The following is a 27990-nucleotide window of genomic DNA, read 5'->3' as shown; positions in this document are numbered from 1 at the left end:
GAAACCAAAATAAACACGGGAGTTTTATTTAGCACAATTACAGCTCTTTGGAAAACACCTCCTGATTTATTTTGAGGGAGGCAAGAGCAGGGGCTACAATTTCATCGAGGTGAGGCCAACCATTAGCACTGGCAATTCATGTCAGCAGAGAACCTGATACCTTATTTTCAAGAACTGAAAAACAGCCCATGATTTCAAACCAACCAAGGGGACACTGGCAAGACACCTCTTGCTTTGTTTACATGCCTGGATAAATATTTTACATGTCAAGCATAGTTATAACACTTTCTAAGAATATTCCATTACATTCTTTCTTCTAGGACTAATAATTCTTCCACAAAAATATTTGGCTAGTGCTGTGTTACAGCAAAATCAGCCAGGAACTGGAGCCATACTTTGTGGGAGTAAAAATGGGAAAATACCACCAAAAAAATATACAAAATTGAAAAAGCAGAGAAGATGCCTATTTCAACACACATAATGAGGTGTTTGTGCTGAGGCAAGGTGCCCATCTGGGCCATGGATAAGGTCACTCTTGAAAGGGTAAGTTCTAAAATTGAAGTGTATTTCAGAACAGGCCCCTCCAGCTTGTTTTTACCTTGACAAGCAAGAACTCAACAATATTCTAGCCAAAACTGTAGCTGGTTTCTTGTCTATCTCAAAGATAACATGCAAAAGAAATGCCAGGACTTTAAAACAATTATTTATTTCAAGGAAATGGTCTTCAAAGCCTCTCCTTGTGAGGAATATTCACTCTCCTTCTGAATAATCCAAGAGATTCTCAAATAAATTAGCATATTGCAGCAGTAGAGCTTATGCATGATTTTAATAAATCCTTAACAAGAAGATAGGTTTTCCTACAGAGTCTGCTAATTAAAGGGTCTATAAATGCCCAAAAGCAGCTCCCGATGATTTCAACTCAGTCCTGAGCAGATGTGACCACACCGTGACATTTTAGAGCTCTTAATGTGGATTGCATGAAATGAGGTGGCTTTTGTCAGTCTGGCTGAAGACACAAGACATCACCTCTTGCTGCTAAACCTAGAGCACGCCTGCCATGAGCACAAGTCCCAGCAGGCCCCGCCCCAGCAGGGGAATGTTTCCTCCAGTCCGTTGTGCCAGGCACGGCCTGGGCAGCACAAGGGGCTGGAATGCTCCTTGTCAGGGCTCCAGCTGCTCCAGGAAGAAGTAAAGCCTTTAAGGCTCATGGCTCTCAATCCAGTTCACAGGAGGTTTTGTTTTGAGTTGTTATTTTTACTTCAGCTGTGACAGCCTTCTAATTAAAGATAGCACTTAGTGTCTGCAGCACACAGGGTGAGAGGCTGGAGAACACTCTATTTTCTGCATTAAGAATTGCTTCATCTCTCAGAAATGCAATAATTCCACTCTTCAAGTGGTGAAGTGGCATTTCCCATAGCTGTTTATAACACCTTTAAAATGCTCTTGGAATGACTTAACAGCACAAAGTGAAGACATACAGAGGTGCCACAGCCATGGCATATTAACCAATTTTCTGAACACAATTGATTTTCAAAACCAACTTTTAAAAGGAGAGGCCCATGATCTTTGCAAAGAACATTTTGTAATAGGGACATCTGACAGACAGGACACCACTTAAATATAGCACAGCCCTAATGCACAAAGCTCTCCACAGCTTTATCAATAAACAAACCCAGTTTCCCCCTTGCTTGGCTAGCACAAGGTAACAGAAATCATTAGACTGGTTTCACTTCAGTATCTTGTGCAGTGCATTCCCAGCTGACCTTCTCTAACCCAGCTGTTTATCACTCTCCTTGGGCCTGACAGCAAAACTGCACGTGAACACAGCTCCTTGCATCAAATACATCATTTTGGTCTTTCTGAGAGCCACCTTGTTCAGCCCTGCAAGGGGACTTCCATCCCCAGAACACTGGGAGCAGTGACAGAGCTGTCACAGCACCCTTCCCACCCCACCCAGCACGTCTGACCATGGCCTCACCCTGAGCCTGAGGTGGGACAGGAGCAGACATGCTCCAGCCCCATTACTGGATGTGAAACAGGAGGGAATGCTGGGAATGAGAAAGCTCCTCTCCCATGTGCCCAAGAAGTGCTCATGATCAATATTGTTCCCCATTAGTGCAGCATCCAAATCGATGGCTTCGACCGCACTCAAAGGGAGGTTTGAAATCTCTGTGCAGCACAGCTGAGTCCAGGGATCAGCAGCATTTGGAGTAAAAGCTAAAACCTGCCTAGTCTCAAGTGACTCAAACATCAGCTCATTTACACACGCTTAGGATGGATCTCAGCAAAGCCTGGATATGGGCAAAACCTTGTGGTCTTTAGGTGCTTTACATTAAAGCTGAATCACTTCTCAAATATACCTGAATCACCTGATTTGCGCATGACTGAATAATCTTATGATTTTTCATATTTGTAAATTGGTCAGTCTGAAGAGGAAAAGAAAAATTACATCCTATAGAAAAAGGCCAGGTTGTGCTCATATATAAGAGAGAAACTCCATGGATTTAAGAAATCAAATTTTAACAGCACATCAAAACCTGAAATTTTAATAATCTCTATTTCTTTTCTATTCCTTAGCTGGACTCCTTTCCCAACACAGGCAGTGAAGTCTTTTTTCCAAAATCCCTATCAGTTTAAAGGCCTTTGTTATGTACACATCCATCTCCTGAGGCTGTATCAGCCTCTGACACCTGACCAAGGACTTCTCAACAAGCATTAGACTACAGGGAAGCCTGCAAGTGCCTGGCGGAACATTTCCATCAATGGATTAGGGAACTCATTCATAACCACCAACTGCCACAGCAGATAACATTCCAGACAGACAGAAGCTTTTCTGTGGGTAGAGATTATGTAACACCACGCTTTTTAATCCACTGGCCCAGAGGAAGAAGAGATGAGCTCACTTTCACAGAGGTTAAAGCTTCCTTACTCTGTTTTTCTCCGTTGTTTGCTCCAGTTATGTTGAATTAGCAGATGATACTGAGCACATGAACTGAGGGACTTGGAAAGTCCACCCCGCTCATCTCCAGCCCATCAGAAACTCTGCTGCTGCTGCCATCAGTTTCTCCCTTCCTGCCTTTTCCCTGCTCACATCTTTTGTGGACCTCTCACTCCAATTTATCCAAGTTACCAGAATAACCTGAGAACTGCAGCAATTCAGTTATAAAACAGGCACCACTTAGAGAAAAATAATGTCAATGATTATTAAACTGAGCAAATCGCTCAAACTGGGGCAGATGCTTAATCCTGGCAGTTTACAGGACATCCAATGGCATCATGTGGACTCACAGATTCATTTCAGGTGACCAGCTGCTGTCCCAGCACAGCGAGCCACAGGGTTGGGCTCCAAGGGACTCAGCTATGCCTTCTAGACCAGGAATTACATTTATTGAAAACCCCTCTTTTATCAAACATGGCCTTGTTATTTACATCTGCCTCATCTGTTTTGCAAAGCTATGTTGCCAAAACTTTGCATACAAGCCATGTGGCAGCAGCAATCATTAACTGTTACACACCACTTCTCATTGCTGTCACAAGGTTCAGTTCTCCTGTTTTTATGGCTGCCAAGCTCTGCTTCCTTCTGAAAACTTCCTGATTCAATGGACTAAACTCTGACACCCAACACAGGTCAGGGATGTCACACTGTTTTATGGGAGCTGGTCGGGAACTGCATTCATTTCCCAGTTCTCGGAACACACGCTGTTGCCACTGAAAGCATGACTGACTAATAAACTCTAATCTAGACTATTTGTCCACAAATTGCAGAGGCAGACCTGACACAGAGCTGTGCTTTCATTTCTCTATCTTTAGTCCATTTCCATCACCCCTTCTTTATTGCTCCTTTTGGCTACTTCTGTATTGAATCTCAGGCAGCTTTTTATTCTTACAGTAAATAGCTGAGTAATTCTCGAGTCACTCTGACAGAGCGGTATATATGACTTGTTACATTTTATAGTTCACAAGGGTATTTCTATATTTGTGTGTTCAGTAGCAAAACCAATGACTGAACATTCGTGCTCCCAGGAGCAATCCATGGATTAACACCACTTTTAATAGCTGCACATAACACATTTGAGGTTGTTCTGAGGGCAAGAAGAAAAAAACAATCGTAAATTGCAGAAGAAATTACTGAATGTTGAGCTTCAGCAACTACATCCCATGTTCAGTGCTGCTTCCAAGGCTAACAGACATTGATTTTCCTTCTCAATTTCAGGCCTATGCTTATGGACCAGCTGCCCTTCAAAAGTCCTTAGTCCTCTTTTGTACTCCACAAAGTGGATCCAAAGCCCCCAGGGGTCTGTGTAAAGTCTCTGCTGAGGCTGGAGGACACATTGTGACTGCAAATTAGAACTGGAACAAGACACAGGAGGAGAAATGGTTGTGAAAACTGATGGAACAACACAGGCAAGGCAGGTCCCAGGACTTCGGCTACTTCAGCACCTGTAATTATTGCCCTGTACCACTCCCAAAACACATCCACCTCCCATTACCTGGATTACAAGTCCCTGCTTCTCTGTACTGTCATGGCTCAGAACAGAACAGGGAGGCTGTTCAGCAAACAATTCACATGGCAAGGCCATCCAAAAGCCAGAGACCCAAAATTGTACCAACCTTGGCAAAGATGGTCCAGCAGTGCTACCCGACTGTCATGTTGGAATCAGAGGGGACATTGGGACCAGAAACCTGAAATCAGAGTGGCTTTCATCAGCAGCCTGGCCAGGTCTCCCCAAAAACCCAGATATTACAATCACATTGTTTCTATAAAAATGTTAATGTTAGCAAATTGGTAATTTCTAAACTTTATGTTAGCTCTGGTTATGCTATTTATGAATAAAGTGAAGAAAAAAAATGCTGATGGCTCCCCACCCTTTTACATTTTCACCCACACAAAAGGTGTTACGCTGCTTGTCTGGATGTGGGTTAAATTAGCCAGTAATGATCCTCTGGCTAAGTTCACTTTTTATTAAGAAACTCATTTAAAAATCAGGAGATCCTTTAGACAGCTCAAGTGACCTTTATCAGCAGGCACCAACTCAGCATTTTTCTTCTAAAGAAAGACTCATTATCCACACACTCCTCTGGGATCTCCAAGCAGAACACAGCAGTTCCAGAGTCCATCCCAAGGTGAAGCTTTAGGGAGACTCACTTTGCATTTATTAAGCAGGATTTGACTTTCTAGAAGGAGGAAGAGTTCCTGACAGTGGCTTTGGCAAGCACAGGCACCAAACAGAGAGCACACAGGTGCTATTTCAGGGAGCGCTGCAAGGCTCCTTTCCCCAGTTATTTGGCTGCTGAGCTGGCCTCTCATCATGCAGTGACTTTCCTAACAGACTCTGCAACTCTTGTGATGCAATTATTAATCCAGTCCCACTGCTGGGCCAATGTCCCTTTGCAATCACAGCTTCTGGCAAAGGGGGACGAAGGTGTTGTTAACTACAGCACCGGAGCCTTATGGCAAATTCATTACAAAGGGTGACATGTTATTTACTTTTCTCTACACCCGAATTTTCTACTTATGGGTTTTCAGGTAAAAATAGCAAGACTTTTAAACAATATTATACTTCAATTCTCCTGACTGCACTGCTACTCAGTGAACTGAACACTTGGCTGCCTGTCACGGGCACATGGAATGAGTTCAAGATGAGGTCGAGTGACAAACACATGGCCCAAACTTGGGGCTGAAAGCATCAACCAGGAAAATGAGATGTTGATTCTTACTTCTCATGACCTGTAAAGACAGACTGAGTCACCACACAAAAAAAATGTTACAATATCCTGAACAGAAAACTCCAAGCAAGTGGTTATGAAACCTCTTGGATTCTGAGAAGGCAGGACTGAACATGCCAAAACATGAAGGTACTTCAAAGAGTCTGAGGTAATATCAGATTTATGATCAAATCAGCTGAAGTAAGAGGGTTTCTCAAGTCTGATGGTTAAAAATACTTTGGGGATGCAAATACAGATTACTGGTGTGCAGAGCTCAGGTAAGGCCATCTCTGGAGCACAGGAAAACAAAGTGTAACTTTGAGTTCTTTTATACTGGACACATCCAACAACTCTAGATGGATCTTAGGTGATACATTTCTGTTAGCACAACCGGTGATGAGGCTTCTGGAATTACTGTCTTATCTGCCACTCCAAGAACTGTCTCAAAACCTTTCCAGAAAATCAACAACCCAAAGAAACTGAATATGGGGTTTTCTCTGCCTGTAGGTACATGCAATGTACATCAAACAGCTCAAATGACTTTGCTGCTTGGTTCTCACTACTGTTAAGAAGGATAGAAATGACCAGTTTGGTTCTTTCACCTACAACTTCTTCCAGCTGCCCCTGCAGCTTGACTGAGCTCACTGAACTCCACTCATTTTTAGAGAATAACTACAAAACAGAAAGCTTTCAAAAATAAAATGATGGAATGAACTACTACCAGAAAGATCATTCCTTTCAAGCCCAAATCAAACACAAAACTCATCCCCTTTAATTCTGGCAGCAGAAGCCAGCATCAAAAGATATCAAAAAGCATTCCACGTGCTGCAAATTTGTCTGTCTTGAATCAAACACCAATAAATCAGCACATGCCTACTTCCATGATAGCAGAACTTACTTTAACCTGTCCTTAATTGCTTTAAGATAAGCTGAAATTAGTCTAGACACAGTCTTCTGTGCAGGTTGGTTTACATAAACTGCTGCATTTCAGCTGTAAGATCAGAACACAGATGTTATTATGGAAAATAAAGACAATTGTTGTACAGGCTGCTTTGCAGAAGAGCATTTGTTAGTGATGTAAATACAGAGTTACGTTATAAACAGGGCATTTATTTTAGTAAAAGGTGACTGCTTCCCTAAACAGCATAAATAATAATAAAGGCACATGGGAGTCCAGTCTGAAGAATAATAACTCTGACAAGCAGCTTTGCCTACACAGTAACCCACAGTTCCTGACCCCAACAATTCACTGTTCTGATGCTCAGATCACTGAAAACACTGCTGTGAACTGAGCAATAAGGTATTTATAACCCTCAAATCCAGGTGACTGTGAGCAGTGCAGCTTCACAGCCCCTGCACAGGGTAAACAAGGACACAACAGGGAAAGCTCAGCCTTCCCATTGATTCCCAGACGTGACTTCCTTCCGATGAACTGTTTGTGATTGCTGCTAATGCCAGCAGGAAGGATTGGGACTGAGGTGAGGATAAGGCTCTCACAGGGACCATAGGTGAACTTTCTGCCTTAAAGCCATAATCTACAGCTACAACAGGATTTGGGTTGCAGCAACCCTGGCAAAGCAATTCAAACCACTCTCCCTACAGAGGTTCTCAACCTCCCAGGTTTACAGAATCCCAGAATGGTTTGGGTGAGAAGAGACCTTAAAGATCACCCTGTTCCACCCCCTGCCATGGGCAGAGACACCTTCCACTATTCCAGGTTGTTCCAAGCCCCATCCAGCCTGGCCTTTAAGAACTTCCAGGGATGGGGCAACCACAGCTTCTCTGGGCAACCTGTGCCACCACCTTCACAGGGAAGAGCTTTTACTTAACAGCCAGTCTAAATCTACTGTCAGTGTGAAGCCCTTCCCCCTTGTCCTATCACTCCAGGACCTTGTGAACAGTTTCTCTCTGTCTTTCTGGAGGCTCCATTCAGCTGCTGGAAGGCCACAATACGGTCACCCCAAAGCTTCTCTTTTCCAGCCTGAACAATACCAAATCTCAGCCTTTCCTCGCAGCAGAGCTGCTCCATCCCTCTGATCATCTTGGTGGTCTCCTCCAACACCTTCATCTCCTTCCTGTGCTGGACCTCAGGGCTGGAGGCAGCTCTGCAGGTGGAGTATCCCCCCCTCCCCAGCTGCCCACACTGGGGGCTCAACCCAGGGCTCAGGGGGTTCTGGGTCCAGCACATGTGACCAGGGCATGTCCAGGAACTCATCCCCAAGTTTTTCTCCCAGGGCTGTTCTCTATCTCTTCATCCCCAGTCTGGACTGATACCAGGGGCTGACCTGACCTCGATGCAGCACCTGCACCTTGGTCTTATTAAACCTCATATCCAAGACTGTTTGCGTTATTATCATCCCTTCCCTGAAGGGCCTCAGGTCACTGAGATGGCAGTACAGAGACAGGCAGGATCACAGCTGACACAAAAATGTGCCTATGAGCAGAGGTGGGCTGAGGTTTCACCCACTTAGGTCTTCTCACCTACTCACCCATTTAGGGGAAAACCCCTTAGAAACTCCTGCTCCTTTCAAAGCACTGTGGGGCCAGCAAGGATGGAGGAAAAGGAAGGTTAACTCAAGCCTAAAACATGCTTAAGAACAACACTGCACCAGCCTACAGTGCCAGAACACGCGTAGGAGGGCAGTGTGTGACCAGCCAGCACCCCGAGGGGAGGCTGGTTCCATTCTGGGGGTGGTGGGCACAGCAGCAGCCTCTCCACAGGACACTGGGCAGCCCTGGACTCACACACAGCCCAGGAAAAGGTGAACATGTCAGGGAGACAAGGATGCAGTGCTAACCTAGGGATAACAGCCTCAGCCCCCTGCCAAACACAGAGTGTAGGAGACACCCCAAAGACCCCCTTTCTAAGGAAACACTAAAAAGGTGGCAGCACCCCCACCGCCACAGATGCCTCCCGTCGGTGCACACAATGTGCTGTCCCCAAAGCTCCCCAGACCCCTCCAAAGCACATTCACAACAAGAGAGTGCCCTGTGACTCCCAGACACACCCCCAGCCCCACGGCCTCCTCATCCATGCCCCCTGACACTCTCTTCCATGTCCCTAGATACCCCCCGAGCCTCCTCCAAAGCCCTTTCACAACAACGGAGCCCCTTGAGACCCCCTGCGAGCCCCTCAGCCCCCTCCCCCGGGTTTCCTGTGACCCCCACGCCCCTCTCGGCCCCGCACCTTCCTCTATGCCCGCTGGGCCGGGAAAGCCCCTCCCACCCAACCCCCTTTTCCGGACGCATAGCGCACCGCGGGCGCCCCCAGGCCCGTAACCACCCTCAAAGCACAGAGAAGGCCGAGAAGAGCCCCAGAAGCTCAGAGAGGACCGGGAAGAGGTCCCCAGAGCCCCGGAGGGGCCCAGGCAGCCCCCTCGCCCTTTGAGGCCTCACTCACCGCGTCCCCGCCGCGGCCGCTCCCTCAGGCGGGCGGTGGGCGGGGCCCCGCCGCGGAGTCCCCGCCCAGCGCCCACGACGCCACGTGATTGGATCCGCTCCGTGATTGACTTCCCCAATTGGCCAATGGGAAACGACGGTGCGTGAGAGGGCGGGGCGCGGGAGGCGGAGCCCGCGGGGAGCGGAGCCCGCCCACTCCAGCCTGGTGCCCGCCCTGTCCAGCCTGGTGTCCGCCCACTCCAGCCTGGTACCCGCCCAGTCCAGCCTGGTGTCCGCCCAGTCCAGCCTGGTACCCGCCCAGTCCAGCCTGGTGTCCGCCCAGTCCAGCCTGGTACCCGCCCAGTCCAGCCTGGTGCCCGCCCAGTCCGTGCCCACAGCCCCTTTCGTCCGGAAAAGTGCCTCCCAGTCCCATCCCAAGTCTATCCCTGTCTCCTTCTAGTCCATCTCCGTATATCGCAGTCTATCCCAGTGTCCCCCAGTGGTTCCCAGTGCCCTTCCAGTGCCCCTTTTGTTCCTAAAAGTACTCTTTTTGTCCCTCCCGGTCCCATCCAATCCTGTCCTAGCGCCTCCCAGTCTATCCCAGTGCCTTAGCAGTCCACTCCCAGTGCCCTTTTTGTCTCTAAAAGTGCCTCACAGTCCTTCCCAGTCCTGTCCAATCCCTCCCAAATCCCATTCAATCCCCTCCAAGTCTATCCCAGTCACTCCCAGCTCCTCCCAGTCTATCCCAGTGCCCTCCAAGTGTATTCCAGTCACTCCCAGTCCATCCCAGTGTCCCATTTGTTCCGAAAAGTGTCCTTTTGGTCGGTCCCAGTCCCTTCAAAGCCCCTCCAATCCCCTCCCAGTCTATCCCTGTGCCTCCCGGTCCCTCCCAGTCACCGGTAGACCCCCGCACCGTGTGTGTCTACGCATCACAGGGTGTGCGCGGGGGCAGGTGGGCACCCTCCAGGTGTGCGCCCGCCTCCCGGTGCTCCGGGACCGGTGCGCAGCTTCCCCTCCTTCCCCCCCGAGTCCCCCGGCCGCGCCCGGTGGAGAAAAAGGATGAACCCCGATACTGGAGCTGCTCCCGGCGTGTCCCGGGATCCGTCCGCCCTCCAGCCGCGTGCCCGCCCCCGGGGCCGCGCTCAGCCCCCAAGGCTGAGGAGGTTTCCCGGTGCTGTCCCGGTCTCGGGCGGAGCGGGATCTCCCGGGCGGAGCGGGCCGAGCCGCGGGGTGACGGCCCCGGGAGGGGCGGGGGGAGAACGACCCGGCCCCGGGCGCTGCCCCCGGCGCTCTCCGGCTCCCGGGGCTCCGGCTCGTTTCGATTTCGGTTCTCGCAAGGATCGCGCCGCAGCGGCCGCGGGGACGGAACCTGAGCGCTCCGGACACCGCGGCAGCGCCGGGCTCCGCTCGCACCGGGGCGGGGAGCGGCCGCCCACGGCCACCGGCCATGCAGGTAGGAGCCGCCCGGCCCCGGGCCGGGCCCTTGTCCTCCCTCCTCCCCGTTCCCCCCCGGGATTTCTCCCCTCAGTTAGGGCTGGAAGTTCATGCCCGGGGGGGTGACCCCCTCTCCCGCCTCCAAACGGCTTCACAAAGCCCAGAACAGCCGGCGGCCTCTCTTCCCCCCATTTGGTTCTGAGCAAAAAGCTGCTCTCATACATCTGGGGTTCCTTTTCCTTTTCACCCCCCTTTTTCTCACGTTCCCACTCGAACACCCCCAAGGACAGTATTTCCTCCTGAAGCAAAGAAAAGCCGTCTCAGAAATGTCTGAAAGCAGTTAAACAGGGATAAAAGCGAGAACATAAAATCAGTATAACATAATAAAAATTCAGAATGTATCTCAAGGCCTAGAAACCTTTAGGAGCAAGAAAAATACCAGATTTGTTATGGTTTTACTGTATATCTCGTTTGTAAGAGAGTCACACTGATGGGAGAAAATTAAAATAACTTTTAGATAGTTCTAGACAAAATACACTGCTAATTTCTTTCACTTTTATTTTCCCCATAGCTTATTGCTTAGAATGAATCTGAAAGACAGTTTGCGTTGCTGCCAAGCCTGCTCAGAGTTTATTCTGGAGTCTCACTGTTCTCTTCACGTAGTGTCATGCTTGCTTTGCTAAATCCAACCCAGTGACAGCCAGTGACCACCAACCTGTGCTTCTGCTGAAGAAACCCCCTCAGCAGCCTGCTGCCTTCCTCCTACTGTAACTCCCAGGGAAGCATTTTTCCCTGGAGTGATGCAGTGTATTGCTCCTGTCTCCTGGTCTCCTGATTTTGGGAACTTCAGCTTTGCATTTAAGATGTGTCCAACTCCCATCTCCTCACCCCTGATTTTCAGAGGGCTCAGCTCCTCTGCCCGCACACACAGTCGAGGGGTGGCTGCTCTAAATCACTTCCAAAAGCCTGCTTGAGCCTGAAGTGCTCAGAGTTGGTAACTGCTTCAGAAAATACCATTTGACAGCAAAATTGTTAATTTTCCAGTGAGTGAAGCTGAGAAATTGCTGGGATTCACATTAATGTATTTTTAAGGGGAAACGTTATCTGCTTGGCTGCCAGTAATATTTCAAGATCTCGATGGAGCTGGAAGCAGGATCTGAGCTCCCTTGTGGCTCACATGCCCTGGCTGGGAGGGAGGGGGAAGTAATTCTTGAGGCGCAGGAACTCCATGGCTGGTGAGCAAGAGGAGCTTGCATCTCCCTAAACCATGGGATGGCCATTTCCACTTATGCCCAAATGATCACTGGGGTTAGAGTGAGAGACCTCTCTTCATACGGTGTTTTTAAGACAAAGTCAAAGCACTATTGCCAGCTTTATTTTCACAGCTCTAAAGAACTGAAGTGCTCTCCTAAAACCTTGAGCATCCAACAGGTTGCTGCAGGAACAGGGAGCCACAGGCACTGCAGGCTCTGCCAGTCTTGGCTCCATCTTCTACTTCCCTGCAGCCATGGGGAGTGGGGATGGGTGACCCCCATCCAGGGCCTGAATGAGGGCAGGTTCCTCTGCTAAGGAGCTGTAGAAAGAGAGGGATCTCTTGCTACTAACGCTGACTTGGGCGACCAGAGACTCATTCTGGGGCTGGGATAAGGAAAAGTGTGAGGAAGATGTATGGAAGAGCTGCAGACAGCACATCACATCACACTGCTATGAGAAACCAGTTAGGAAATACCGGAGCCAGTGGAGGCATCTCCAAAGCAAAGGCAGGACCAGAGGTGGGTGTTTCCCCCCACTGATGTATCTGATCTCTTCCCCAGGGCAAAGTGGCCATCAGCTCTTCCAGCCCCGTGGTGGCAGTGTCCTTACCACCCCCATCCCAGGCCAGACCCTCACCCGTCAGCACTGGGGAGATCTTCAAGCTTCCAGGGAGGCTGAGTGAGTAGAGGTTAAGCAAGTCAGTGGTGCTCAAAAAGGAGTTCCCGTGGGTGGGACATGGGGGGTGCAGCCTTGGTGTCCCACCCAGGGACCATTCCCTGCTGACAAGGGGGACAAAGCATCATCAGGGTTCATTTTCTATTTGTGGTGTTTTTGACCTGTGAGTGCTCAATATAGAGGGAAAGTTTGGTGATGGAGATGAAGCCCCACCCTGCCACTCAGCAGTTTTGAGGACAGAGTTGTTTCAGAGGCTGCTCCTGGTTTCAGGAATCCAGCCCTCACTGTGGAGCAAGGACGACGTGATCCACTGGCTGCGATGGGCTGAGAAGGAATATTCCCTGCGGCCCACTGACGAGAGCAAGTTCGAAATGAACGGCAAAGCCTTGTGCATCCTCACCAAGGATGACTTCAGACACCGAGCTCCGAGCTCAGGTTAGACCCAGTGCAAGGGGGTTTGTGAGCATCATCCCAGCACGGGCTGTGCTCTGCTGAGAGACGCTCGATGGGTCCCAGCAGACCAGGCTTTGTGCTGGAGATGAGGACAACTCTTCCTTATTCTGGTCCATCTGGGGATACACATCATAAAGCCACCCCAAGACAAATACTTTGGGATGGGGAATAACCCCATACTCTGTAGTTCAGAATCTCAGCGACATTACCTGAGAGGGACTATTGTCCAAAGTCATCTGAGCAGAGTTTCCCTCCCTGCAGGGGATGTGCTTTATGAAATACTCCAGTTCATTAAGACTCAGAGAAGAGCTCTGGTGTGCAGCCCCTTGCTGAACTCACCCTTCAGGAAAGCTGGGAGCACGGAGGAAGGTACGATGGGAGAAAAATATCCCGGGAAAACAGCCGTGTCCATCAGGCAGAACCTGCCTGCAGCCCCAGTGGGTTGCTCACACCTGGGATTGGAGCTCAGCCTGCTGAAACCATCCCACACCACTGGAGAGAGGCAACCAGGTCCAGCAAGTCCAGATCATCTGGGAAGTTTGTAGGGATGCAGCAGGTCAGAACCAGTGCTAGGCAGCACCAGGGGGTCCATGGCAAACTGGCAAGGCTATGACTTCCCTAAGAAGTCTGCCTGCACACTGAGATTTGGATCAGGGAGGGTCCACAGCCAGGCAGAGGCACAGCCCTGCTGGAGAGTAGTCCTGCAACATAGCTGGGAAAGGGCTGAGGAGCTGGGGCTGAGCTTACACAGAGCTTCTGGATCAGTGGATGGGGTGGGGAGAGGCCTCAAGTGAGGCTGGTGGGGGCCAGTGAGGCTTCTTGGTGCCCTTGGGAGGCCCAGGTAGGAGTTAGGGTGGGGCTGGATTGGTGTCAGGGGCTGGATGTGTGTGGAGGTGGATCTGGCAGCACTTTCCTGGGCTCTTCTGCTGGTTCATGTGTAAGGTAATTAGTACATTAAGTCCCCACAACAGTTTACCAGGGGGTGCCTCTGCTCTGGGCATTTTCCTGTTCCGGTTTTTCTTCTGCATCTGACCCTTACCCTACCTGGCATCTCCTCTAACCCTCCTGGACTTTCTGCTGCTCCTGCCTTAGGAAAATCCCAGGCTTTCCTCAGCACCTTCCTCCTCTGCCTGGGCTGGTGCCAGGCTGAGAACCACCCTGGGCTGTCCCTCCCCTCCTATTTCAGGGCTTTGCAAGGTCTGGGACCTGCCCTAATGTGCCACAGGGTGTTTATTAGGGGTTTTTTTGCAGGTACAGACCGTAGTGCTGAGGCTGCCCCAGTTGTTTCCTCATGGCTGGGCTGTGCAGAGCAGCCCCCGTTCCACAGCCACACGCAGCCGCTGAACCTCTCCCACCACAGCTCAGAGAGTAGCTGCAGGCCAGGTGCCATCTGCTCTTTTCCTGCAACTCCGTCGGCCCCAGTGGATGGGAAAATGGCAGGTAATTATGAATTTATAGCCTTGTTCCCTGGGGAAATGAGATGGTGCTTTGTCCTGTCTGCCCATCTGTCTCCCTTGCCTTCATTCCACGCTTTCCCACCTCAGTTTCCCCACCTGAAAAATTGTAATTGTTCCGAGATCTCGCACGGAAAGTGCTGTGCGTGAGCTCTGGGTTCTTCTCATATTTATTGTCACTGCTAAATGTGCAATCCTGCTGCTGAGCCCCCCTCGCTGGAGCACAGTGGGAGCTCTGTGGCCATTAATCCCCCCCTGCCCAGACTGCAGGCTGCTGTGGGAATACGTGTACCAGCTCCTGTCCGACCGCCGCTACGAGCCCTACATCAGGTGGGAGGACAAGGACGCCAAGGTCTTCCGGGTCGTCAACCCAAACGGGCTTGCCCAGCTCTGGGGCAACCACAAGGTGAGTGCATTTGAGAGCGAGTTTGTCATCCCTGAGAACGAAATTTGTCATCCCTGGGCTTCTGCATGTCCCTTCCATGACCTGTTCCCCAGAGCTGATGGCTCAGGGACTGGGGAGGGGGACACAGTGGGTGGAGGGTTAGTGAGAGATGCCAGCCTGGTGGGAAAGAGGGACTTTCTCATCCCCTGGAAAGCAAACCATGAAGCCAGTCTGAGTTAGAGACCCACACTACAGACCCACAATGCCCCAAGCCACCTCAAATGTCCCATGTGTGGTCCTGCTGCACACGGACCCAAACCAAGTGTTGTTGCTTGCTTTTGCTCAACACCCCACAATTCTTTTATCCTTCCAGAACCGGATGAACATGACCTATGAGAAGATGTCACGAGCGCTCAGACACTACTACAAACTCAACATCATCAAAAAGGAGCCAGGGCAGAAGCTGTTGTTCAGGTGAGGTGAAGAAGAACAGAGAAAGGAGCTGCCTGGGACAGCATGGATGGGGCATGGGAAGATGATGAGCTCCAGATGTTGGCAGCTGCTTCCTCCAGCAACATCCTCCCCTGCACATACCCCAGTGAGTTTGTGTCCAGGCTCTGTCCTGTGCCAGCTGGGACCTCAGCGCTTCCTGGGATCCTCAGCAAAGCCCGAGGGTGGCAAATCCCCTCTGAGCTCCAGAGCTCAGCTGATCACAGAATCCTGGAATGGTTTGGGTTGGAGGCACCTTAAAACTCATCCCATTCCACCCCCTGCCACGGGCAGGGACACCTTCCACTCTCCTGTTTTGCTCCAAGCCCTGTCCAGCCCAGCCTCATTGAGGGCAAAGGCTCCATCATTTACAGCCTGGTTTGGGGCTGGGTTTGGACGTGCCCTTAAAGTCATCACAAAAACGTATTTCAGGTTTTTGAAGACTCCTGGGGAGGTTGTCCATGAGAAATCCAGCAAACTGGAGCAGCTGGAGAATGAGGACCATGAAGATTCAAAGGAGGACCCACTGGAGGTTTCACCATAATAAAACTTAGGAGGTTTCACTTCAGTGCATCACAGAGAGACTTGTGCTTTGCTGGGAAGTGCTGGTGTCTCTTCCCTCTCCTGGACAGAAGGCCACAGGGCTGGCCTGGATTTCACACCCTGCCATGAGCCATAGCTGGGACATCTCTGGGGCTTCCTTAGCAAAACACACCCAGAAGCTGTGTCCCAGCCCCAAAAGCGCAGGTGAACGTGTGGGCTGGTCTTCTGCTGGTTTCTCTCCTGCCCTTGGGGAGGGAATGTGGTATTTTTGCTCTGAAATGTTGATGCTTGCCTTTAAGGTTTAAACTTGTGGAAAAGATCCCTCTGTTATTACAGTGAGATGTGCTGAGCAGAGCAGAGCTCGTGCTCCAGGCCGAGCATCGGCTGCGCTGCTTTGGCAGCGAGCGCTGTCCCCAGCTGTGAATGTGCTGCTCTGAACCTGAGCCATTGCCCCGACTTGAACACGGACTGCTACTGCAGATATGGTGCACGTTGGAACCTCACTGCCTCCTGGGAGGTTGCTCTTGGGATTAAGGTTAGGAGTTGCTGAAATACCTGCCTGGATCAGGCCTGGCTGAAGGTCCAGGCTCCATGGTTGCCCTAAGCTGGTATTCACTTTAACTCCTTTCCCTCCAGGTAATGATTTTTGTAATTAGCTGATTAAATAATGTGAAGAGAAACAAAGCCAGTAATGAATATGACCCCACTCATGGTCAGATATGGGGTTATTTGCTTTGAGTTTGAAGCAGGAATACCTGAAGTGAGCAGAGTGTCTGTGTGTGTGTGTGTGTGTGTGTGTGTGTGTGTGAAAACAGAAAATACCCACTACTATTTTCACTTTGCTTTCCACAGAGGAAATAAAATGCTGTGACTGGAAGGTTGAAAATCTTAGTTCTTGCTGTTTGAAGGTCTGAAACTGGGAAATCCAAGCTTTCCTCATTTAAAACCAGCTCCTGTGGGCACCCAGATCTTGTCCCCAGCATCTTTTGGCAGCTCCTAAGCCAGAGGTCACCAGTCTGAGCTGCTCAGCAGCTGATGGGTGAGCACAGCACAAACACATAGTTGCACCATGAGGTTTCCACCAAAATTGGTTACTGCCAACCTGAAACTACAGTCCCTTTGGCTGTAACTGGCCTTGCTCCTGCAAAACTGCTTCACAGCTGCAGCCTGGAGATGCTAGTGGGCAGTAGCCAGTAAGAGACAGTGGTGGGATGGGTGGTGGCTGGTGGGCAAAGCTGCAGCAGTACATCTCTGGAAAATGGCTGAGGCGATTCACTTCCAGAAAAAATCACCAGCTCACTGGCAAAACAGAGGTACTTGAAAATTCGAGTGGTGGAGGAGAAGGAAATGAGAAGATCTGGTGGGGCAAATGATCAGGGGTCACAGCCTGGGGGAGATCCTGGCTAGGAAGGGAGGCCACAATCCCTGCTAGGAGAGCAGGGTAAAGGTTCCCCAGCACCCACCTAGTGCAGCCTGGGGATGCACCACAGCAGGAAGGTGCAGTGAATCACCCAAACCTCATCCTTCCCTCCACAAAGGGTACTTTTTGTCCCAGGGAAAAGCCAAACCAAATCTTTCTGGGGGTGAAATCCTTCAGCTTTGGTGGGACTGCAGCTCCCCTTCCTTGGGAACTGTAAAATCCTGGCCCCATGCCACTCCTGGGATAGGCACCCATGGGGTGCCTTTTTCCTGATCTCCTCTTTCCACTCCACTTTCTTGCCACAGAAACGGCCCTGATAGCTCCTGAGGATCCCATCGCTTCTTCCACCTGTGTGTTTGCTCTGTTGGAGCAGGTGACAGTTGGTGGCCCTGGTCCTTGTGCTGTGCTCACAGGGAGTGTGCGAGGTGACCTCTCTTTACCTGTTTTTCCCGTGATGACTAAAGATCACTCTGGGCTTGGCTGGGGATTTCCTTTCCTGGCTGGGAAGCTGCCAAAAGCCCTCAACCCCCCTTGTGCTGCCCTGAGCAGCTCCAGAGAGGTCTTGGAGGGAGACAATCCAAGGGCACCTTTGCAAGGATGGGCTGGAATAAGCTTTGTCCACTCTCCTAGGAAGCTTTCATGCACCTCCTGGAGAAATATGTGTCTTTCCCTGTGACAAACAGAGGCAGGAGGGCTGTAAAGCTGTGGCTTTCCTGGAACACAGACCCATCCCTGTCAGTAAACAACGGAGTAACTGCTGCTTGTGCCAGGGAGCTTGGTGTGGGGGTGTGGGAGGGACAGCCTGTGACTTTCGGCATGGCTGGAGTTCAGGGGCTGTGAAATGCAGACAGGTGTCTCATGTGGGCTTTCCCAAAGGTTTCCAGGTGCTTCATTCCCTGGAGAACATCAGCCACCCTTCAGCAGCCCCCCACATCTGCTGGTGTTTGGGGCAGGGCATTGCACATGGCTCATCTGCTGGGGGGAAGCAGCTAAAACCATGCCCAAGGCTGGAGGAAAAAGAGGATTTGCTTTGGGGGCTGATGCCCACCCCCTTTTTGGATCAGAGGAACTGCACAGCTGGGCTGAGAGGTTGGCTGGTGCAGGGAGCAGTGGCTGCCCTCAACACCCCTGCCATGGTTCAGGTGTTCCCCTCAACACCCCCATCATGGATCAGGTCTGCAACTGCTGTATTTTTGTGCCCAGGTGGCTGTTGATGGCTTGTGGCTGGTTGATGGCTCGAAGGGACCTTTGTGGTCCACATAAAACACAGTGGTCTCCTACAGCAGGTCAGGTTGGCTGTGGCTTTGGCTGGTGAAGCCTAGAAGACCTCCAAGGCTGGTGATTCCCAACCCCTCTAGACACCTGTGTGAGATTGTCCCAGCCTCCTGCAGAGTTTTCCTGATGTCCAGTCTCAGCCTGTGTTTTCCCAAGAAATTAGGGGGCTTTGACCCCTGCCTTCTTCTGGACCTGCTGTCACCCTCTGCACCTTGCAGCTCCATGTGGGGAATGCCTCTCCTTGGTTTTTTCCATCTTCTGAAGCAATTTCCGGCACAGAAGCTGGTTATCCCCTGCTGTGTTCCCATGGGTTTAGTTCTGCTTTTCCCCCTGACATCACTGGCCTGAAGATGCCAACCCCAGCACTGTGTGCTCCCTCTCCCCGACTGCATTTCCTGCCAGCTTCCTCATTTTCTCCCAGCACTGATAAGAAAAGTGGATGAAAAGTTTGGATCCAGATCTCTTGCCCCCACTCTGATCACGGGCTTTTGGTTTATCTCAGTCTCTTCCATCTTTTTCTTGTGCCTCTCTCCCATTTGGTTTGAATATGTCCCAAATCCTAGGAGGGATTTGAGCTCAGATAAAGGCCTCAGCCCTGAATCACATTTCAGGTGAAGATTTTTCCTGGACTTAGGCTCTCCCATCTTCTGGGAAGAGGCCATAAATCAGTGCTGATTCCCACCTGAATCATGAGGAGCCCTCTGTGAGCAGGGATGGTGTTTGGACTCAGCCTTGGGTAATCTCCAGTAGCAAGAGCTCCAAACTGGAGACGGCCAAACTGCCCCCCATGGCCGGAGTGGATGTGGCTTTTTGTTTTATGGATGTTGCAGAGGGAAAAACCAACCAAATCGATTGTGAAACTCCTCCTCACCCCCTGGAATAGACTTGCTTGTGGAAGGATGTGGACAGGAGCTGGGAAGTAGCCTGGAGCTCCTCACTGAGGGTTTAATTATTTATCAGTAGATGGGGATGCTGAAAAACGGAGCCAGGTAATTCCTAATCAATACCAGACTCTGATTCAGCCGTGTGGGCTCCAGAGAAAGGGAGGGACGTGGTCTGAATCTCCCCCAGTCATAGGAAATTACAGCACAGAGAGTTTATAGAAAGAGAAAGAAAATAATCCTGGCGTGTTCTGATTGCAAGCTGAACTCTGTACCAGGAAAAGAGCATTTTTATCCAGGAGACACCTTGGCTGCACACCATTCCAGCTGAACACAGCCTGTGCAGCGCTGCTCGGGCGGAAATCTGCCCGAGGGGTTTTCCAAAAAGGGGTTTTCCAAAGCCTGCGCGTCTGCAGCTCCGCGTCCGGCCCATTCCCTGCGAGCTGCAGCGCGGAATTTTCGCCATCAGGTGGCAAAGCAGCGATGGGGAACAGTGGGAAGCACCTGCCGGAGGATGCCACGGCCGCGGGAGGGGCACTGCGGTGCCCGTGGGCCAAACGGAGCTTTGGCGTCGGATTTGCCCGGCCCGGGTGCAGTTTGTAGGTGTCGGGATGGGCAGATCTGCCTGGTGGAAGATTTTCCATCCCTGGGTGAGGCTGAGTGGGAGCCACGGGAGTGGGAACGGTTTGGGGCAGGAGCTGGTTCATGTTTTAGGGTGGAAGCACAGGCTGTCTGAGGGACCCCAGGGTGGGTTTCCAGGATGTTTCAGCCCAGCCGTGCCCAGTGTGATGCAACAACCTGACAGGGCCGTGTCCCAGAGTGTCTGTGGTCCCACAAGAGCTGCCTGGGAGCTCCTGGGATGCAAGCAGGACACTGCTTCCTGCACTGAAACCCCACTTGTCTGAAGAAGTTGTGACTTCCCCTCAGAAAAATTACCCAGAAGAGCCCATTTAGGGCATCACACTCAGTAAAAACAACAAACCAAACCAAACCCAAAGCCAAACAGCTGCCTGAGATAGCCGGTCTCAAAGGGCAGTGCTTACACCAGGTGACAGGTGATTTTATGTTGTTTTGCTGCTACTTGTCATAAGGAAATTGTTTTCTCCTCCAGTGAAACTCACGCCACGAGGGCGGTGATAGCGGGGATCCCAGGCGGAAGCGTTGGCTGCTCTCCTACCTGAATGGCTGCTAAAAATAGGAGTTAACTCAGCCTCAGGTATAAAAAGGCACCTCCCAGGAGAGCCTGAGATCCCTCAGCACCCGTGGCCCAGGAGCTCATCTTGACCTATGTCCAAAGGGGCAGAAAAACTGATGGAAAGGTAAAAACCAAACCAGCAAATAACCAGTGTTGTGGTCAATGTACTGGAATCAAACGAAGCAGGCTGAGGGTTGTGGCTTTGCAATGATTTAATTTAGTGGAATGATTTATTACTGAGTGTTTGGTGGGCTTTGGTGTTGGCTTGGATGAAGGGAACTTGCCTTTCTGATCCCAAAAGCAGGTCGAGGTGGGGTGGGTGGGGGTGCTGTGTGTTGTGATGATGATCTTTGGGTCTGAGCAGAGGCTGATTCGCAGCTCCAGGGTGCTTTGTACAGCCAAGTGTGCCAGATTTCGGTGCCGGTTCCCCGTGTGCTGTTCAGTGGTGGAGAAGTCTGGTTTGGGTCTGGTTCTTTGAAGGGTGAAATTGGTTTTGGAGGTAAAACCAGCACGAGGCACCATCATGGCCTTCTGGTTTTCCAATAGCAGCGTCTTTGGTTGAATTTTGCTTGTAAATGTAGAGAAAAAGGGTGATGGGAAAGGCAGGGATTGGCGCTCCAAGCTCTGTTCACAGCCCTGTGCTGGTGGGAGCTCAAAGAAGAGCTGCGTCCTCACAAGGTGACCAAGACCGTTTGCAAGAGCCCACATCCCTTGGCCTCTCCAGGGGCTGGAATGATTTTTAGCAGCCAATGCTTTAAGGGGAAATACTCTAAATTCCGGGTTGCGTGGCTCACTGGGTGCTCCTGGGGTGTTTTTCATCGTAGGGTGGGAACACGTTGCCCTGGGATAATGGGATGGTGTCTGGGTGATGTCCTTGCTGGATGAAACCCCTTGGGTGATGACCAGGCTCCCCCTGTGGGATGTGCCCAGCCCATCTCCCCCCTCTCCACAGTTTCGGTTCCTTTATCGATGAGTCTGTGGTTGTAAAACCCCACACGGGCCGTTTGCATCAGGAGCACTGAGATAACGACCATAAAAGTGACTGATCATTAACCAGGAGCATAAACATCCCCAGACACCCACAGCACCCCTGGGTGCCAGAATGGGGGAGGTTTCCATCAGGCCTGACCCGACTGCGCAGTGGCCTGGGGAAGGCAAAAACCAGACTGAAAATGTTGTTTTTCTCCACAGCAACACGCGGGCTCCGGCGGCGGAGATGCCTCGGTGGGATGTGGGGATGCAGCCGTCGGGCAAGATCCTCTCACTGGACAGGCGAGAGGCCAAGAAGGTGCTGGAGATTTACGTCAAGCGCTCCCTGAGCTGCCATGAAAACTCACTGGTGGGCAAAAAAACCCTTCAGGAGAAAGACAGAGGGCAAGGGAGGAAACTGGATGGGCTACAGCGGTCAGAAAGTGATTTCTGCACGTACTCATGTGCCAAACCCAGCCCCAGGAAGGAGCAGGAGGAGAGACTCAAAGCACCAGACCTGGAAGAGGCTTTGGATGATGACAGCAAAGCTCCCCAGGAGGTGCCTAAAGAGGGGCTGAAGCCCGAGAGGAAAAGCACAAAAAACTCTTCCCCGGGCAAAACGCAACATTCGGGTTCAAAACCAGCCTGGCTGAAAACTTTCTTAAATCTCTTCTTCAAGAAGAGCCCTGAGGACCAGAAGGAAAATGCAGGGAAAAAAGCAAAGGAGAAAGATGTCAAAGCTCCTCAGGGCTCCAAACCAGAAGGAGCCAGAAAACACAGAGTAGACTCAAGCACATCCCCAGTGTCGGGCAGGGCCCTGAAGAAGAAACCCAGTCTCAAGAAGGTTTTCTCCCTGAAGAAGCATGGGGAGGAGGAGCGGGGAGAGCCAGGATCTGGGGCGAGGAGCAAGCACCCCAGCTGCCTTCCCCTGCGGCACGTCCTGGCCCCAGCCCAGCCAGGTGGGACCTCACCCTCACCCCCACCCCAGCCCTGAACCACCCCTGCTGCCAGCAGGACTCCACTGGGCTTCTTTGGGGAAAGTCGTCGTGTTTAGTGCTGGTTTCTAACCCCTCACAGGGTTTTCTTCAGCCTGGGATAGGTTTGGAGATTCCAGTCCCAACCTGCTGCTCCAGGAAGGATCATTCTGCCCGTGCTTTGAGCACAGTCACCTCAAGTCAGCTGTTGGCAGTAATCACCCAAGCACAAGCTTTCCTCCTCTGGCAACCGAGGGTGTTTTAGTTTAAACCTGCATTTGAGACCTGAGATTAGATCCCAAGCCACTCTAGGGCCAACATTAAGCTGCTTGAGATTTGCCTTGGGGACCAGTGGGGGCAGCTGGTGCGGCAGAGCCTGTGGGACACCCGTCCCCACCCCAGCCCTTCCTGTTCCAAAACGCTGCCGAGGAGATTTCTGAGGCTCTTTGGCAGATTCGGGGCAGGTCGCAGCAGCTCTGTCGCGGTTCAGGGAGCGCAGCCTTCACCTCGGAATGCGCTGATCCGGGCTGGGCACTGGCACCGGTTGCTGCCGTGGCTGCTGTGCCCTGCTGGTCAATTGCCAACAAACCCAATCCTCACTTCTGGATCCGTGTTTGTGTCCCAACAGAGGCGGAGAGGCCCGATGGGTACTACACACAAGTGTCCGAGGAGATTGGGCTGATCGTGCAGGGCGGCGAGAGCCGGGGGGGCACAGCTGGAGGATGTGGGGAGCCACCACAGCCCCCCGGCACCGACGGCGTCGGTGAGTGTTGGCCTTGAAAACAAAGGTGCACGAGACTTGTCCCCTGCAGAGCCTGCATGGGATCCAACCCTGCTTCAACCCTGATCCCGAGAGCGGGACAAAGACTTTGTGGGAGATTTTTAGCATCAGGGTTTGATTGGGGGAGAAGGAAATTCACAGAATCCCAGAACAGTTTTTGGGTTGGAAAGGACTTTAAGGAACATCACATTCCAGCCGCCCTGCCATGGGCAGAGACACCTCCCACTAGACCACACAAAAGACAAAATTCAGAGGCAGGAGAGTATTTTTGCTGGCTGAGGGTAACAAGGGTAACAAGGCACTTGGCAATAGGTTGAAATGGGTTTTGGAAGGATGGAGGTGGATAATCATTGCTCGAGGAAATTTTCCTGGGGACTAAACAGCACATCTGGATGTGTGAGGCTTGGAGAAAGGGCTGGAGATAACCTGCTGTCTCTCTCTACAGATGAAGCCATCAGGAAAATCGTTGCCCTGCTCCGGAGTGTAGGAGATGAGCTGGACAGAGAGGTGAGAGGAGAGCTGTGAAGCTGGATGTGGCTGAGGGAATCTGGGCCAAGCTCTGCACTGATGCAAAATAAATACAGCAACACCGTCGATTTCCCCGGGGCAGGGAAACACTCAGTAAAATCAAGGAAATGGCACCTTTTAATTCCTTGCCTGGGTGTGATCGTGGCTGGCTGGCTGTCCTCCACCAGCTGCAGTCCTGGTGAGGAGTGAAGGCGTCAGCACGAGGGTGACACATGGAGTCATTCCCTCACGATGTGCGCTCACTTGTCTCCCACCCAGGTGCGGGAGGACGCGCGGCTGCAGCTGTTCTTCAGGGACATGTCCTACAGCTCCTTCAAGAGCCTGGCCGACGCCTACGTGCAGAGGGAGCTGACGGCCAGCAGGCCCAACATCAACCCCCAGGAGATCCAGTTTGCCTACACGGTCCATCTCACCGCCACGGTGGCCGGGATCTGCAGCCAGGCAGTGAACAGGATCATGGGCTTCGGCACCCGCTACCTGGAGGATTCCTTTGTGCCCTATGGCAAAATGATCCAGGTAAGGAGGAGGGTGAGCCTGGGGCTGAGCTCCCAGCAGCAAGTTAGGGCAAGTGCCCAGGGAAGCTGCAGCTGCCCATTTGTGGAAGTGTTCCAGGCCAGGCTGGGCAGGGCTTGGAGCAACCTGGGGTAGTGGAAGGGGTCCATGCCCGTGGCAGGGGGTGGAACGGGATGGGCTTTAAAGGTCCCTTTCAATCCAAAGTGTTCCACGATGCTAAAAATGTTTCCTTCTGTCTCAGCAGAAGAGAGAAAAGCTCAGGACAGACCACTGTGACAGCCCAGACTGACAGCAGCTGCTGCGAAGGGCCTGTGGCACCTGGGAACCCAAGAATGAAGATTTAGTGGTGGGAGGACAATCCCTGATGGTGACCTGGATGTGGGGGGAACTTCTGAGCTGTGGATTTAAAATCTTAATTTTAAGGAGAACCCCCATGACAGTGCCAGCAGTGTGAAATGCTTAAACCCCACCTGGCTGGGGGCAAAGAGTCTGTAAATCCAACAGAGCCCAGATTTCACCCTGTATTTGTATTCTAGCTCCTGCCAAGTGCTTGTGTTGAACCTCACGGGTTGTTGCTGTTTGTGTACATGTATTTATTTGCCTGCTTTTCTAAATGTATTTGTGAATGTACAACATAATTTTTGTAGTTTCTGCTACCAGCCAAGAATCCAGTTCGGAAAAAAAATCTGAAACTCAAATAAATTGGTGCCTAAATGCCAGCCAGGCTTGTCTGCTGGGTGCTGTGTTAGAGATGGAATAATGTTTGCTTTGCTCCAGCTGCTGTGGGCTGCTCCTTTCCAGCCAAATTCCAAGTGGCACAAGGGACTCTCAGAGCAGATACACGGTGTTGTCCTGCCATCTTTACGATTTATAGGCCTTCCCTTCCCAACAGAAGGAGATTTACTACCCCAAGCAGCTTGATCTGACACCAAGAACTGGGTAAAGCTCATTCCCGAGCGGCGCAGGAGCTGTAACATCCTCAAGGACTGAGGGGATTTACAGCTGCCGGGGTCTCACCTATGAGCTCTAAGAAGATGTGAAATGTCAAAGCGATTTAAGCCCTAAACACTGGGAATGTTTCCAGCTAATCTTTGCCCAGATCCCTAAGTAGGGCTGCGGATTAAGGCAGCTTGGGGCTGGTGGGGGGGGGTTGCCAGGGCTCGGTGTGGTGGCACCAGCAGGAGCATCTCCTCTGCAAGGTTGAACCTGGCCTGAGGTGAAGGAGATGAAGTTTGCATTGTGCAGGAGGGATGTTCTAGTGGGTTGAAGGTGATGCTGGTGGCAAACAAACATGTGGGTCTGTGTCACTGCCATGTGTGAGGTGACAATTCCCCCATGGGCCATGGATGACTGTCCAGGTCTGCCCAGCGCCTCCTCTCTGGGAGGATCTGACCTTCTTGGTCCTTGTAAAACCTGAAGTAAATGAAAGTGGGGAAGCAGAGCCCTCGAAGGACAGAAGCAGCCCTTCCCCAGATTCACGTCCCCAAAGCCTTCAGGGCTGTGTTTGACAGACACAGGGTGGAGTCACCGGCTGCCGAGGGAGGGGGGACACTTTGCAGGGGCTCCATCTAATTCAGCCCGGGGTAATTAGGAGTGTGGAAAACATCAAATCCCACTCCTGGGTCCTACCAACAACAAGCGCAGCGTCAGCACCGCGATTCCTTCTGGCTGGGAACCAGCTCGGGAGATTTTACTGTGTGAGAAACTGGAGCCGCCCTCGTCTGTTTGCAACAGTCCCGACATTCCCGTTCCCTGCCCAGAGCCCGGGGGGCTGTGCCGGGCTGGGGCCAGGGCTGGGCGAGCTGCTGGTGGGGATGTGGTTAGAGGGTCACAGGATGCCCCAATTTGTTTTGCATCTGAGCTCATGCGGTGCCAGGGATGGGCTGGGTTTTGCATGGAGCAGAAAGGGGCTCTGTCTCCTCACTGACTTCCCAGTGGAAAGACAAATACCCTCTGTCCCAGAGGATATCATCTTCCATCAGCACGTGGGATGCACCTGCCAGGTGAAACACCAGAGAGGAAAACTCCCATTCCCTCCTCCTGCACTATTCCCAACACCACAGCTGAACCAGATACTCTCCTTCTCTGGTCACAGGACCTTTTTCCACCCATCAGGGCAGCCGTGCTAGGGGAACAAGGAGCCAAACCTGCCCAGGCCCTTGCACAAGGGGCTCCTGCTCCCAAAAAACCCAACCCAATGTGCAGGGATGCTGCTCCAGCTGGGCATGGTGGGATGAGGTCAGGAGCAACCACAGGTGACTTAGAGCAGCACCCCAGGCCTCGTAGCTTTTGGAGCCCAGGTCCCATCCCATGAGCAATTCCAGCACCTTGGATTAATCTCTGGGTTATAAAATTGGGACCTGATTGCCTGTGGCCGCTGAAGATACTAAGAAGGTTTTAAAGAAGGGCAAGCTATTAGTCCTGGCGGCTTGAGCCGTTTCCAGCTCTCGGCATTACCTTCATCCTTCCCTAAACACCCTGTTGTGGCTTCCCACAACGCAGACAATTGCCTTGCACGAAAATCCCCGGATCACGGACACCGGCCATCTGGGCTCTGATCCTGCCCGGGCAAAGCACAGCCCTGCACAGCCCCCAGTCCACCCAGAGGCTTTCTTCCGAACCCATCCCAGGCTGCTGCTGGGATCCTGTGTCTCCAAAGTCGTCAGTCCCCACTAATCCTGCTTTGGAGTGCCGGGGGGGGGAGGGCAGCTTAGAAAATCACCCCGGCACTTAATGAGCCAATTAATGCAAAATTTGCTGTCACTAAGAGGATGATGACAAGGTTTCATCTCACGGGAGCATGGAACTGAGCCAGGCAGGATGATGCCTCCTGGATGCTGTCCCGGGTGCAGGGGAGATTTGGCACCTTGGCCGTTCTGGAGAAGTCCCCGGCACTCAGCGCAGGACAGAGCCATGTGTGGACAGAGGAGGGTGTTCCCACAGCTCCCATGGGATCATTGACACCTTTCCCAAACCTTGGCTGCCAGGGCTGGGCACGGCTGAGGAGGTGCAAGCACTGAGTGAAGCAGGAGCATCCTGCACCTCTTCATGCAGAGCCTGCTGGATCCCCTGGGGCCTGGGCTAAACAACAGGAACAGTTAATGCACAGGGAAAATGGGAACAGCCCATTCCAGCCTACAAACCCTCGTGCACTTCCACTGCCCCGGCCTGTCTGGACCTGTCATGGCAACAGGTGATACTTTTGTCGTTCATGAACTTGTCAGTACTGAAAGAAAGACGTGTAAATGAAGAGATTTGCTTTCCCAAGGGCTGGAGGAGCCAGTGGCATGAATCACATAGACCAAAGTTTTGATATCTCCAGGAGGCTCGGAGAGGCTGGGGCAGGTGAGAGACTCACCCAGCGAGGGGATAATGTGAAATATCAGACACAGGAAAGACAAGAAATTAGGGGCTCCAGTAAGGCTGTGGATCTAAAAGCCCTGATTCAGGCAGGTGTTCACTTGCAGGATAATCCCACTAATTATTAGATATATCTTGGAGCTGGCAACTCCCTCCTGTGTGTCCTGACATGCAGGGAGCACCAGAGACCAGCCCTGGCCATGCTGTGACCTTTACCTGGGGGGTTCCATGCAATGTCCAGCTGCTGATGGGCAGCTCCTGGTGACATTTCAGCCCCGGGACACTTTGCATGTCAACATGGGGGGACTCTGCTCCAGTTCCTG

The 27990-nt window shown here is 51.7% G+C and overlaps 2 protein-coding genes across 6 annotated transcripts in view; one reads left to right on the top strand and one right to left on the bottom strand.

Moving 5' to 3' along the window:
• KCTD20 (potassium channel tetramerization domain containing 20) overlaps positions 1–9150 on the bottom strand; it is a 30073-nt gene extending 20923 nt beyond the window's left edge. Inside the window, exons 1-3 of one of the 5 annotated variants that reach the window (XM_082296356.1) lie at positions 9107–9125; positions 6605–6697; positions 4612–4683 (exon numbers count right to left, since the gene is read on the bottom strand). The gene's annotated coding sequence lies outside the window, so the exon portion shown is untranslated. Of the gene's footprint in view, positions 1–4611; positions 4684–6604; positions 6698–8195; positions 8233–8962; positions 8980–9106 lie in introns of those variants that run through there. The other 4 variants (XM_082296357.1, XM_082296355.1, XM_082296358.1 and 1 more) reach the window with 4 other exon arrangements.
• Positions 520–15772, top strand: ETV7 (ETS variant transcription factor 7; the record flags this gene model as incomplete). The annotated part of the gene is given in 12 exon segments (XM_082296109.1): positions 520–543; positions 8958–9190; positions 9328–9500; positions 10201–10380; positions 10383–10537; positions 12333–12450; positions 12718–12882; positions 13162–13269; positions 14152–14340; positions 14618–14760; positions 15113–15213; positions 15661–15772. Coding segments are annotated over 12 exon segments (1701 nt in total).
• Positions 15773–27990: the final 12218 nt, after the last annotated feature.

This window comes from Coloeus monedula, assembly GCF_965178545.1.
Source record: "Coloeus monedula genome assembly, chromosome: 23".
Classification (NCBI taxonomy): domain Eukaryota; kingdom Metazoa; phylum Chordata; class Aves; order Passeriformes; family Corvidae; genus Coloeus; species Coloeus monedula.
The sequence above is the reverse complement of the archived record's forward strand: the minus strand, read 5'-3'. Positions and strand labels throughout refer to the sequence as shown.